The following is a 14,672-nucleotide window of genomic DNA, read 5'->3' as shown; positions in this document are numbered from 1 at the left end:
ATACTGCTGTATCTTCACTTAGTAAGAAATCAAGTTCCCCTCCCAAGCACTCCATAATATCACAAAGTGAAATTAGCCAAAATCACACATTGAATAATAATACTGGCATCCTAACTTTTTCTGATGATATTTTTAGGTATTCATAGTAATAATAATTATTGTAAAAGTGGAAAAAATTTTCACAGAAGATTTACAGTGTAGAGGCAAGAAGAGAAAAACAGGGCAATTAACTGAAGAATAAGGGCCAAATAATAGAACATGCCATGAAAAAATGTCACAGATGGAGACTGCAGAACATGGTCAAATGCCTTGTGTGAGCCAGTGTTATGCAAAGGGACCAAGGGATGAAATGCATGGACCATAGATGTCAGAGATCTTTATAGTTGCACAGATCATGTGTTTGCACCTGTCACAGAGCATCTGAGTAGTGCTTTATGGTATGTGGATCATCACATTGCTAATGCCTGTAAGACAATATAATTCCACCAGCAGGAACACGTGTCATTTCTCCTTAGTCACTGCCGAGGTCAGAGACACTTAGAGCAGGGTGTTGGGTCTCTTAGAACAGGGTGTTGGGTCTCTGGTAACGCTATCTCAGGGTTTTTCTTGGTGTTTTGGACAAGATGGAGTGTTTGAGTACTATGTAGACTGGAGAAATCAAGTATCTTTTAAATTGCATAGTACCTTTAAATTGCACGGGCAACTCGAATTATATTAATCTAGCCTTGTGCTACCATCATGATCACCATACACATCTATTTTTCAGCATACTAGGGTTTTCTGCCCTATTCAGTGGCCAGTTGTCCCTAGATTTTGTGCTTTTAATCCCCCGCCTAGAAATCTGGAATTAGGTAAACTTAAGGACATGGGAAGCAGAAATACAGCTTAGCTAGAGTAAAGCTTAACAAAAGGTCTTGGAAGAACTAGCATAAGCCCTGCTTTTTGCACCCTGACTTCTAATTCTGCCCAGTCGTTATCCAAATGAGATTATTCTTTCTGCAGCCACATGAAGTTCCCTTATTAGCACAGTATGCATTTTTATGCATATACATTTAAAGCGGCTGTTCAGCACTGTATAATATGGATATATATCCATATTTCAGCACTCATTTTTACCCATTCATACCAGATTATGATCTATGAAAAGTGTCATCATTTTTCTTAGCATACACATTAGCAAATAAATTAGTGCTAAACAATAACAAATCTTGGAAGAATGAATCAAAACCTTACCACTAATATGAGCCTCAAAGGTTGCGGCACTACCCTCCAGTGCCACAACACTTTGTAACGGCTGTGTAAATGTTGGTGCTTTCGTCGTCATCTTTACAGGCACTCTGCAAGCAAAAAAACCCCATAATTAGATATCAATGGTGGAAATGTTATTATATCCACACACTTATTGCAAGATTTTAAGAATATATGTAACTATTCTCTGAAGAATTTACTCTTCTCAGTTTTACATCAGAACGACCTGGTGAAATTAAAAGATTGTGGGTTTTGACAAATTTGTACAGCAAATTATTCTTGGAACATGCTTGGCTGAATTGGATGGGAAACCATTATATTCACTGGAGCTGTGCTTTGGCATTGCAAGTATGCAGCAGGAGACACAATTCTGCTTGACTCATTGTGTGACCTTCCATAGGTCATTCAGGCTGTCTCTCTTTGTCTACTAACTTGTTTTATCTGACAGGAAAAAATTACCCTGTATAATTTAAAAAAATATTTTGCTAGTGCAAAATATTTGCATTCTGCAATGACAAGACAACTGGGTCACTAAGAAGCAGTTGAAAGAAATGTGGAAGTCTACAATGTATTTAGCTTAATAATGCAAATAATGCATTAATAATAAATTATTAATAATAAATAATAATATTATTGAATGTTGCATTATTAATAATGCAATAATGCCAAAAATACCAAAAGACTCTATTTTAAAAGCACTCTGTAAGTACTGTATAATTTCACTTTACAGAAGCATATAGGTATTAAAGATGCAGATAAAATTCTCCTCTTTCTTAGAGAGTATCTCAGTGGAATTTTGAATATGGGAGGACAGCCACCTTCGAAATGTGAGCTAGGATATAAAGTAGCCACTGACACTGATGGCTTGAACAACTGCAAAGCCATGTGAAGTCTGAAAGAAAGTTTGCTTTTTCTTGCTATACCACAAGATCCTACTTTGAAATAACACTGACACTAGAAAAGCTTGTGTGTTGATATTTTATATTTGCATGACCTATTTATTAACTGATGTTGAATTGTGCAGTTTATAAAAAGGTGGCTATTATCTTCTTAATATTATCATACATCCATTAAAGTTACATTTTTTCTCACTAAAAATTTTCACTCAGTACATATCTGGTATCAACAAACAGGGGTTAATCCCACAATACTTCAAGGCAAACTTACATATTTACTACCGTTTACTTTTGCTCTTGTGCCTGACAGTCCCAAGCTTAAATTAAAAATGAGAAAGTGAAGTTTTTTTCACTATGAGTCAAATTTATTCCACCTCTCACAGGGGTGAAAATTCTTCATTACATGGGCTCCTTCATAGAAATCAGGGCCTGATGCATACATGCAATAAGAGCATAAGTACAGAACTGGGTATTGAATTGGGATTTTCAGGTTCAGTTATGACTATGTTTTGAAGGTCAGCTAAAATAAATGGGAATAATTTTACAATACAATTAAACATTATGAAACCTCACATATATATATATATATATAGTTTCCAGAACAGATCAGAAATAACTTAATTAAGAAGAATTTCCATTGAGATCCCATAAAGTTTCTATATTTCTTTGTCCAAGCAAATTCTGGTGATGAAGATCTGATCTTATAAGGCTTCTTGTATAATTAGAATTGAAAGTATGCATCTAAAATGTCATGTTCCAGAAATAACCTTCGCAGCCATGAATGACAGCAGACAAGTGTTCCAGAGCTGCCGTGTAACTGATACCTTAGCAGTTGTTTTCCTTAAAAAGTCATCAGCACTTAGCTGATACCATGTGCATTTTATCAGAGCTATTCTTGGAGCTTCTCAGTTTATCTCTCAGCAGCATAACCTTGAACACTCCCAACAGAAAGGAGTTTTAAAGTTAAGCACATGTTTCCATGCACTTTTAAAATATCAATTTATGTGGTCTTTAGCAATGAAATACACTGAAAAAAAGCCTTTTTGCTGAGAGTTATCATAGCTAACTCCAAAAATTAAGCCTATAATCTTGACAGAGAATTTAAATGTTTCATGTCTATACCCTGAAATCTACAACCCCCTGTGAGAATATTTATAAATAATAGATTGTATCAGAATTATTAATGACTGATAAAACACTTATTACACCAGTAGAAACATGCTACTAACCTGATCTCTCAAAGTGCCTGCAAGAGTGGGCTAAGCCCAACGAAATCTTCTTGAACGACGTCCTTATCCAGAGTAAGATTTTTTTAGACAATCCCAGCATGAGAATTGAAGAGCCTCTAATCATAAAAACAAAACTACACAGTCTTGACAGTGTAGTTTTGTTTTTTTGCAATCCCTACACCCGAGGCGAGGCGGGGAATGCACGACTGCTCAGAAGTGCTAACATAGTTGTTTCACTTTATATACCCCAGCTCTGCTGACACGTCTGCCTCATCATGTCAGTGCCAGTTCTGATTGGTTTCCTGAAAGAAAGTTTCTTGTGAGAGGGGATTCACTCTCTGTAACCATACACCACCTGTTGGTTTTGATTGACAATGCTAATTTTGGAGGCACAAAAGGGATTCACTGAGGAAACCTCAGCCGTTCCAAAGCTTTTGATTTATAATTCAATTTAGTTTACCAAGTACAGTTTACATAGCAAATTTCCTAATTCACAATCACAAGGCAAAGAAAAAATAAAAAGCATTTTAGCAGGGCATATGGACAAGTGAGATTCAGTCTTACTTTCTTTCATTATAAAACATCCAAGAAGCCACACCAAATGCATATGTCAATCACCAGGCTAAATAAGTTAGCTGAGCTCAGACAAGTGGCTGCACACTACTGGAATACACCATTTAAACTACCTTTTTTCCAATAATTTCGAATTCTGAAATTGTGTTTGGTAATATATAGATTTGTTTCTCTAGGGTTGTTTTTGTTTCCTTCACAATTTTTCTGTTGGATGTTCCAAGCAGTTAAGCATAACAAACAGTAGCATAAAATGTGCAGAAACACAAATTTTGTGAAAGTGAATTAACACGGACAAATACTGTCATTTTTAAGAAAGAAGATTTTAAGTCTAACAGCTTTTTTCTGGACCTGTGTAGGCTTTGTGCAGACCTCAGACCATGGAAAGCATACTGGTTTGTGAACTTCAGTAGCCCAGCTTTGTCACTACGCAGCTAATTGTGCCTTTAGAGAGGTTGCTTCTGAAACAGACATCAGAGTTAGACTATTCTTGTTTATGGCTGGAATGGGAGGTGTTTTACCACACCACCTCATCAGCCTGTTTCTATTCCTGCCTATCTAGCAAACTCTTTGAGCACATAACTGGCACATCAGACTACTTAAAATTGCTTGCTTAAAATCAAACGTGTGCTTAGCTGGTTTGGTAAAAGAGGACTTCAGTCTGCGGGTTACCAAGTTCCACATCGAAAAGGACCTCCCTGAGAACACCCAGATAAATAAACACAGATTGGAATTTTGTGCTATCAGCTGCACTTGTGTTTGAAAACAACCTGAAGGAAACCTCCAGCAAGAGAGGCAGAAAATGCCAAGGAGAGAGAGGGAGAGTTTCACTGCTATGATTCCTGAAGGAGAGTCCTAATGTTATAGTTTGCAGATCTGAAAGAAATAAGAAACTACATATTGCTGCAATCTCATAAAATAAATTCAGAGATTTGAACTGAAAGTCAAATAAGATGGCAACTTCATGGCTACTTTTGGCATGCAGCAGTACCAACAGCAACACAAACTGGAGGAGCAGTCTCTGTGCTGGTACTACCTGAACTCTCACAGTGGCTGAAAGTCAGAGTACTACAGCTCATTTTTAATTTCTTGTTGCAAATAGATTTCAGAGACCCTAATCACTCTGTACAAGACGTATGCAAATGCAATTCTATGCAATGAGGGGGAGCTCAAGCTAGCTTGTATTAAAAAAAATTATCAAAAATGTCCAAAGAAACTTGTGTAAAGGGTATAAAGTGTCTATTTCTAAACAGAGGCCTTCTAAATTAGCAAATAGATGTTTTTCTCTGTAGTTAAACACTTAAATAGTGAAAATTCAAACTTGAAGAAAAACAGAGGCTAGTATTTGCAAACTTAAAAAATGCAGCCAGCTTAATGATGATGCCTAAATCAAATCAAAAATTACAAAGTTTATGAACATATTATCATTTTTAAATGACAGAAGTATAAAACCTGTCACTTTTGAAGTTTTGAGATGGTCAGAACTTCATATATTTCTATTTCCATCAAGTCAACAATGACCGATAAAAATAATAAGTTACAAGGGGAAAAATTTCCTGCATTCAAATTCAAATATGTTGTATTTTAAAAAATAAATTCCTTCTTTTTTTTTAACTTTTACATTTGCTTCTAAACATCTGTTTCCATTCCAACAAAAGTTTATACCTTCTCAATATTTTGCTTTAAATACAGAAAAGAAATTTCAGAACAGTGGAATATTTATCTCATCTTCAAGGAAATATAAATTACTTATCCCATATGCCTTCTGTCACATTGATATCACATGATTTCTACATGCTTTGTGTCAGATAGTGTACTCACAAGAAAAATCAGAAGGATGACTTCAGTCTTACTGTGTAGCTAAGACACTGCTGGTAAAAAATGACATTATTTCTTTGCTCCAGCATCAAACAAAAATCAGATCCAGATAATGAAGAAGACTTTTTTGTCAGAAAGACATTTAAGCTAGGGATAGTTATGAAAATTTCAACATCTGTTTCAGTCTGCTACTGCTTGAATTATAAACTCTATATTGCCAATGTTTAGTACATGTAGTACATTGTAGGCCACAACACATTTAAGGAGTAGCAGGTGATATTTAACACAGTGAAACATTGTGGTGTGGACACCTGCAATCTCTGTGTGAATCACTTTGATTAATTATAATATACTAATGACTTGATCCATGGAGCTGCTTTAATAAGGCCCACATGAAGATGCCTTGAAAGCTGAAGACTCTAGTCAGAATTTAAAGACAAAAGTCATTCTTCTTGAACACTCAAAATTTCAAAGTGCCATCTAAGCAAATTTTTACTGTGCTTTTTGAGAGGAATTTCCTAATACTTAAAAAAAAATTCATGATCTTTACTGTTGTTCATTATTTGTTAAACACTACTGGTGTTGTACCACCAGCATACTCTGCAGTAGCTGCATACCCAACGTAACATAAATCCTGCTTTCTTACCTGGTCCCTTAGTCTATCTACAAATGCCAATTTACCAACTGTGTAAATAAACCAAGTGCCTTTCCCATTCCCTTCGCTCCTTCCATTTTTGCTGTCTCCCTTCTCACTTCCATTCATTCCTATACAATAACTATTATATCTCCTTTCATTTACTATTGTCATTTTACTCCCTCCTCCGATCAACTATGCAAACCAAGAGAATCATGAAATAGAACTTCACATAAAACTTCTCACTGAAAAAATGCTGTCCTACATCCTTATAGAACCAACAAAACAGAACCCAAGATATATTGATATATTATATTCTTGTTTAATTTCCAGTTTTCCAAGTATACTTTAGAAAAAAATTACTTTCCCTTCTCCCACCCACTTTCTTAAAGCTTAGAAATAGCTAAAAAATTCTAAACTGTTAAACCACTAAATCCTGACTTAAAATCAAATCACATTCCACCACTCTTATCAACTTCTCTTTCCCTGCTAATACTACAAACAGTACTTTGTAAGAAAAGCTTTAGAACCTTAAATACAGAACCTAGAAATACAAATTGAATTGCATGCAGAAGAATATCCATGTTTGTGTGCTGCAACTGGCTTTTGAAAGGCTGCTGCCTTTTAAGGTGTTTATGATTCTTATCTGAGCCACTGTAATCGAACATGTAAGATACATCAACCTTTTTCAATGCAAACTAAAACCTGCTTGCAAAAAACTGTTTCTGAAGAAGGCACTTTCAACATAGAAAATTGCTTCCAACATAGAAAATAAAACTAAGGCACTAAGTGAGTTTTGAAATTATTTTATCTGTTTCATGTGGGAACAACTTACTGGAAACTGCGCATTATCAGGGTTCCTATTCACTAACTTCATGTTGATAGGACTCACTTATATCATCTCCTTTGAAATACCGAAGGAGATTTATAGGTGTCAATTTTGACAAATTTTCCTTGTATATTATTTCTTTATGTACCTCCTCATACATTTACATACATGGAACAAGGAAGAAAGAAAAAGATTTGCCTTCTCAGCACTTCACCTTAGAGAGCAGGCCCTACTAACAAAACCTGCACTCAGAGTAAAGAACATAGTGATTAAGTGTTCCATTTCCTTCCACAAAACAGTAATTAACTTCGTTGTACTGGGAATAAGTTTTATCTAATATTGAGGCAGTCCTTAGCATTTAATAGATGCTATGTACACATATTTCATCAATTTTGGAAACCTTTTAACAAATCTGTGGAGATCTATGATTTGTAAAATGAAAAGACACACCATTTTTCGTAATGGATCCATTCTCTGGGAACACTTGAAGCAATAGCTGTGTTACTCATTGGCCAAAGAAAGTTGATAGATCTTTATTTATTTATAAATACCACTTTATACTATTTTGTAAGAAAACCGTAAGAACAGATACACAGATTTCTGGTTTGCCCCATGTATTATTTAAAGAAACATTAAAACTCTTTTTTCCTGAGTTATGTTTTGTGAATCTAGAGGAAAACCCCTCAAATATTAATTTTTTTCTCATAGTCTAACAAACAAGGAAAAGCAAAAAGAACCCAATACACTTAATTTGATGAGCATCCAAGATCAGCAAGCATTGAATTCTACACTTTCATTTTTGCAGAATTAATTTCTAAATAGGAAATCATATATGCCATACTAAAAGGTTCCAGCTGAGAAAAGAACCTTAATTTTAGGGAGTTTATAATTTGGGGGGAAGAAGGGGATGGACATCTGATATGTACTTTTTCAGTCCTCTGAATGTGAGTACAGTTAGAAACACTGTATTTTCTATGATATGTCTAAATCTAAAGAACACATGCAAACCAGGGGCTTAGTTGGGAAAGGTAATTGCATAGGATCTGTGAGATGGTTGACACTTGTCTTCACTCCATTTTGGAAAAATCCGTGAGAGATTCAGGGTAAATATGCAGAGCAAGTACCTCAGTCTGCAGCTACTTTATTTATGTGCACATATACATAGCCTTGTGACTCTTCTGTGGGCAGGATGCCACTGACTTTTCCATAACGTCAAGCAAGTGATTTATGTGATCAGGTGAAGACATGTACATGATATTTTTTTTCCAGCTCATTTCCTCTCTCTGCCTGTACTTTAACTTGAAGATAAATTTAAGTTTCTGCTATCCAAAGTGCATCTTGATGGAGAAAAATGTCTAATGTTTTAATATTATGATTTAAGCAATTCTTAAATATGTTACTTCGGTGCCAGTTTTGCACAGATGACATCTATTTGGATGAAGCACAAAAATGCTGCACTGCTTAAATCCCTATCTACTCCCAGTGAGAAGTGTTAGTGCATTGCAGTGGTATGCAAAACCAGAGTAGGTCTAATCAATGTGCATATACAGAATGACAGAATGTTGGACAACATGGAATTGCACAGTACCTGTGGAATCTGTGTGTATCTGGGTTGTTGGCCAAGCCATTGAGAGTGCAATGAAGAAAGGTAGGACTTTGAAAATCTGAATCAGACAGATTAAGCTCAAGAACTGTTATTTGCAAGGGTGACTGTTTTGTTAACTGTTGTGGCAGCCAAGAAGCCATCCAAAATGGAGTTTTTCCTAACTACCTTTTTTCAATGCTTCAAGTGGATGACACTACAAAAGTCCTTGTCTTTCTCTACAAGAAGCGTTGCAAGAAATTGGAAAACACACCTAAACTCTGAATGCAAGAAATGGAGACAAAGCTAATGCTTTGTCATGCTAATGACTGGCCTACAATCCAAAAGATTCTGTTCCAGTTCAGGGCTTGTTTAATACCCTGAATAAACACTGTGGTTCTTAAGGAATTCTATTATTGAAGAGTCCTTGGCTAAAGTAAAAATGTGCTTTGAAGCTAGCACTAATATCACTTCATAGTCCACTCCTTTGAACTGCAATGGCAGGCACCAACTGGAAATGGACTGTATTGTCACACTAATCTAGTCCTGAAAGCAGAAGCATTGCAGTGGAAGACTTCTCTATTATGCTGACTTTGAGAGACCTTCTCTTTCCTGAACACCTTTCTGCTACTAAGCAAGCATTAGACAAGGTTTGCTAATATAAGTAACCACTCCTTTTGGTGGCTGACTTCCAAAAAATGTCTCAAAGCTGTTAGAAATATGACAATTAACACTCTATTTAATAAACTGAAGAATTCTGCAGTTATGAGATAATTTTGTTTTAAATCCTAATTCTCTATAGTACCTAGTGGAAATACCTATTGATAGAATTAATACTACTGATGGAATTTGTAAAATAATACAATAGTGGATACTAGTGAATCACCAAGGAGATCTGCAGTTTTGAAGGAGAATGTTTCTTTTCTCCATCATCACCTTCTGTTAGATTTGTACAACAATCCAGAGCAAACACAAACAAAATTATAAATCACTGTATAATAAATGCTGTGCACAGGTGAATTTTAATAATGATTTATTTGTAAAGAAACAAAACAAAAATTTAGATATATATTGGATAGCACCCAAAATTCATCGGTTCCTCACCCATGGCCAATATCTACTAATGGACACAGCAAACACCACAAACATGCTCAGGAATCTGGCATCTTGCAGTTCAGTCCATCTTCTGTTCCACTGCATCAGGCAGAAGAATGGGATCATGTCTCAAATTGAAGTTAATCTCTTATGGCCTCTCAAGTTCAAGATGCACTCCTTGAAACCAGAGTTTCTCTTTAAACCTGTTTGAAAAAGGTCAGTTAATATTGCCCATATTTTTAATGGTGGCATAGTTCTTTGTGGTCTAGTGAAAATAAAAGATTAGAGACCAAATAAACTGTGATTACAGAGAGAACATAAAATATTCTAAATCTCATCTTACTGACCAGAAGACACTATCTATAAACAACAGAAGATAAGAGAAAAAATTAGGATAAATCTAACCTTTCCATACAGTCTACATGTTTTAATCATACTGAATTCTCTGTGTGACTTATGTAAAATTATGATAATCTTCCGTGTCATTTTTTACTTAGGAATAGCTGCAATATGGAAAAAAACCCTGAACAAAATATATGGGATCAATGTCATGAAGCAAAGTGTGCAGGCAGCTCACAAGGAAAAGGACGAAGCTTTTGAATCAACACATGCAAAACCTTTCCTTTATGTTTACATGTTGTGCTACATCTAGATAGATAAACCTCAGAAATTTAAAGACAAAAATGCTCTTTCTTTTTTATCAGAATGTAAATTCATGAGGCAAGATTTCATCCTGTGCTGAAAGTCACAGGGATTAGTGACTTCATGTATCTCATTTATTTAATCTGAAATTGCACAGTGGGAAGCATTGTTATCTTTAATCAATTAATGAACAACAACAGTTCTTGTCTTATTAGGATTGCTACTTATTCTTCAGAATAAGACTCGCTTAGATATTCTGTTCATGAAACTTCACATAACTGCATCAATTTGCACTTCTGTAATACTCTGTGTTTTAAACTCTTCAATCTTACTTTAATATCTAGATTAAGATGACTAGATTTCAAAAAAATATTTCACTAAACATAAATACCTCACACAGGCTCAATTTTCTAATGTATTACTAGTTCTTTGATCTAAAAATTATACATCTTTTAATGAAGAATTAAGTGAAAAAGGGAGTCACATATTATGCACATAATGTAGAAATTCATAGATTAGGAAGTGTTTGATGTGTGCTTTTTAAATTAAGGTTCTTACAGTTGTTGCAGTAGTACAAGTTGCAGCATGGAGTAAGATACAATTTACCTTACTGGAGTATGTTTAACCACTAGCCTTTCTTCTCTCTCAGGTGGTGTGTCCTGGGCTTGTACTAGCTCCGTTGTGGTGACATTAACTTCTTCTGAAAAGTATCCATCTTCACATTCTGGTTTAGCCTGAGTTACACTGGAAGTGTTGGGGCGTTTATTTTTCTCTGAAACAAAACGTGTACATCAGTTGCTCATGTAATAAGGCAAGAGGGTGCTAAAAAGCATGCAGCTGGCAGGATGAATCACCTATCACCGTCACGAAAGCAGAACAGTGTGCCTTTCCAATTTCATTGCTGGCAACACAGATATATTTCCCAGTATCAGCAAGGACTACATTTCTTTTTAAAAGGTAATAGGTATCTCCTAATTTCTCAATCTGTAAAACAAGAGAATACACATAGGGGATAATTAGTACCATAAAGCAATATAAATTACCTTTCTCCCAAGAAAAATTTCAAGAACATTAAAACATACACTGATATCTCCAGATACCACTTGGATGTCATCCTTTGTCCAGCAGACATGTGGTTTGGGCTTTCCATGTATAGTGCAATGCAGGATTAAATCTTCTCCTTCTTGCAGAGTTCTGTGCCCAAATTTTTGTATGAAGTTTGGCTGTTTTCCTTGTACTGAAAAAAAAAATCAAATCAATATTCATTGTGTTTTAAAAGACACAGCTAAAGCAACTGAAGAAAATAATCTGTTCTGGTAAAGTTTATCACATTGAAAGACAAAGAGAGCCTTTACTGATGCCTGGAACTCAGAATAACTTGTTTGCAAGACAGTTGGCATATATCGTGTATCTATCTAATATAACATTTGTTAAAAAACGTGGATCTTAAGCACCCAAGAATTTAATGCATCAGCATAGTGGTATTAGTTCCGTGGAAGTGATAAAGAATCATGTTGTTTGGTACGATATTAGGCAAGTCTGTGTGAATTATTGCTTCAGTGAAGGCGGAAGATTAATTATTCCACACAAATTTAAAGTGACATACTCATGAGAGCAAATTTTATAATTCAGTGCATTCTTGTACATCACACTTTCTTCACTTCCCTCCCCCTATTATTTTAGTTTAAAAAAAGTAATTATAAAGACTAAGAAAATTGATATTTGCAACTAATATGAAGGGCAGAATGATGCCTCTCTACAACTTTGACCACATCATTATTTTGGCCGTCATTAATATTGAAACCATGTGCTACCACATCATCCAATACAAATTTGGTTCAGATGAAGGATGGGCAAATAATTGCTTTTCTATTGCAATACCCAAAGCACACAAAATTGATTTTGTGCTAGCCTCATGCCAACTGTGGAAGGACAGATGACACCTGAACCACTATAAGGACTGATCAATACAAATTAACCCATCAAAATTGAAGCAATTTTGATCATCAGCATCAGTTTGTACTGAATAAAAGCGTTGCTTTCTGTGACTTGTAACTTAATGGGCTGTAAAGCTGGATTTATTGAATCATTGTATTACCACCTGAGCTTCTACTTATATTCCACCTACGAGGTTACAGTAAAAAGAGAAGACAAGCTCAGAATTGACTAAGTATTCTGGACACAGGGAATGTAAAGCAGAAGATGTTAACACAAGAAGAGCACACAAAGACATCCTACAATAAAAATTATCTTTTTACATCTCTATCATATAAAGAATGTGTCCTTCTTCCTCTTTAATATAAATTGTACCACATTTCCAAAGTATTCGACAAAAGTTATCACTGGTCTTCTCTGAAATAGAAAGGCACTGAAATGTGTGCTAAATGACAGAGTTTGGAAGTGCCATGCCACCATTGCTCCACTGTTTAAGGACGAAATTTTTTTCTTTATGCTGTTATGAAACAAAAATCAGCTTATCTCACACAGGTGCCCATCAACTTCTAAACACAAATATATTGAGCCAAAAGGTGGTTTGGCAAGTGTGGGCCTGCTGACATCATGAGACAGACATTCTGACCACTGTATTGATAAATTCACTTCTTAGGTGAGCTCTTAGTTCCAATAAGCTTTCAAGCTCAACTGCTTTTCTGTTCTTCCTAGGTACTGCAGGACTGAGGCACCAAGGCAAAGAAGAAGAATGTAAGTTTTGCCCTCCCATATTTCTGCTAACCTTGTGTGACCTCTGTATTAGCCAGGCAGAGCTAATGGAGCAGCTCAAACAACTCAGTTCTTAGCTGTTGAAGGTTAGCATGTGCAAGCTGCCACCCCCATTGCATTGCATGCACCTGAAGCCCAGAAATGTGAGATCTCCAGCTTCACTTCAAGCAAGAGAACCAAGTTTACATCCCTGCCTACTCTTTGCAGGCAGTTAGCAATAGGTCACAAATAGAACATTATTAGATTAGCTAGTATTCCAGTGGAAAACATTAAGTGGGCTTCAGCCGCTCCTTGGGATAATTTTGGCTGGATTCCATTACTTGTGCAGTTTGGATTACCTTGTGTTGTCATGTTGCATCTCATACTCAGAAAAATCTGAGTGGAATGGTCACTGTAATAATGATCAGACATCAGACCACATCTTGACTTTATATCAGTAAGGCAGCAGAACATAAAAACTGAAAGGTTCAGTTTCTACAGAGCAATGGGAAAAGTATGTGCAAGTAAAACCATGAAGTGGCAGTTCTTACAACTCTTTCAGGCACAGGCTTTACCTCAACAAAGTCTGCTGTAAAAGATTTTATCATTTGACAGCAACCTTCAAAATAGAATGGATGGTTATATTTCACCAATGGTTTTCCCATGATATCATAACAAAAACTCAGAAGACAATTTGTTATTTGCAAATTATTTCTTGGCTGGACATCCCATGATGTCCACATCCACAAAGGTTAGAAAGAACAGATCCGTTCCTCCATTGTGGGAGAAAAAATCAGGTAGCCAGTGGTACTGAAATACCACTCTTACAGCTGCAGACAATAATTTTGTCAACTATTAAATATTCCATGAATTATCTGTAGGAACCAGTAGAGTTATACTGCAAACAGGTGAATAAGCACAGAAAAGTCATCAACCTGGAGCAATGCAAAAACTGCAGGAGAAAAGTTCACTTTCATCTGTCTATTACACAGCCTTTACCCCTGCCTAAAGTCTCTCTTACACACAGGTATGCATGGTTTTAACATCCAGTTTCTAAATTAAATTGCTTCACAATTATTCTCAATCTATTTACTCTAGGCATGTGATTTCCAGTCTCTGGTGTCTTGAAATGTGAAATTAGCAATTTTATGAACTTCTCCTGTCTTCTCTATGAATTTAGGTTAGGCAGATTCCCACCATGCTGCTTAGAGACTTTGGATTTGCTCAGCATTACTCTAAATCAACTGCGCACTTTATTGTTTTGAGATTTTGTCTCAGTTAAGCTCCCAACACAAACAGAAGGATTCCTTTATTAGGAATATTAAGCAGGTCTCGTGACCCAATTGATCTGAAATATCCATAACCCTAGAGCTCTAGTCTCCTTGAATACCATGTGTAACCTCATTAAATCTTGGCAGTAATTTTTCAAGAC

The 14,672-nt window shown here is 35.7% G+C and overlaps 2 protein-coding genes across 4 annotated transcripts in view; both read right to left on the bottom strand.

The window, feature by feature from the left end:
* Nucleotides 1-1,324, bottom strand: part of TTN (titin) — a 236,560-nt gene extending 235,236 nt beyond the window's left edge. The window contains exon 1 of the mRNA XM_053983149.1: nt 1,234-1,324. Within this exon, the coding sequence (XP_053839124.1) occupies nt 1,234-1,324 (91 nt within the window). The remainder of the gene's footprint in view (nt 1-1,233) is intronic.
* Nucleotides 1,325-10,024: 8,700 nt separating this feature from the next.
* Nucleotides 10,025-14,672, bottom strand: part of CCDC141 (coiled-coil domain containing 141) — a 57,534-nt gene continuing 52,886 nt past the window's right edge. For all 3 annotated transcript variants that reach the window (XM_053982642.1, XM_053982641.1, XM_053982643.1), the window contains 4 exons: nt 11,626-11,780; nt 11,398-11,527; nt 11,150-11,315; nt 10,025-10,104 (listed from right to left, as the gene is read on the bottom strand). In XM_053982642.1, the coding sequence (XP_053838617.1) occupies nt 10,050-10,104; nt 11,150-11,315; nt 11,398-11,527; nt 11,626-11,780 (506 nt within the window). In that variant the 3' untranslated portion in view covers nt 10,025-10,049. The remainder of the gene's footprint in view (nt 10,105-11,149; nt 11,316-11,397; nt 11,528-11,625; nt 11,781-14,672) is intronic.

The sequence above is a fragment of the Vidua macroura genome, chromosome 7 (assembly GCF_024509145.1).
Source record: "Vidua macroura isolate BioBank_ID:100142 chromosome 7, ASM2450914v1, whole genome shotgun sequence".
In the NCBI taxonomy this organism is placed as follows: Eukaryota; Metazoa; Chordata; class Aves; order Passeriformes; family Viduidae; genus Vidua; species Vidua macroura.
The sequence above is the reverse complement of the archived record's forward strand: the minus strand, read 5'-3'. Positions and strand labels throughout refer to the sequence as shown.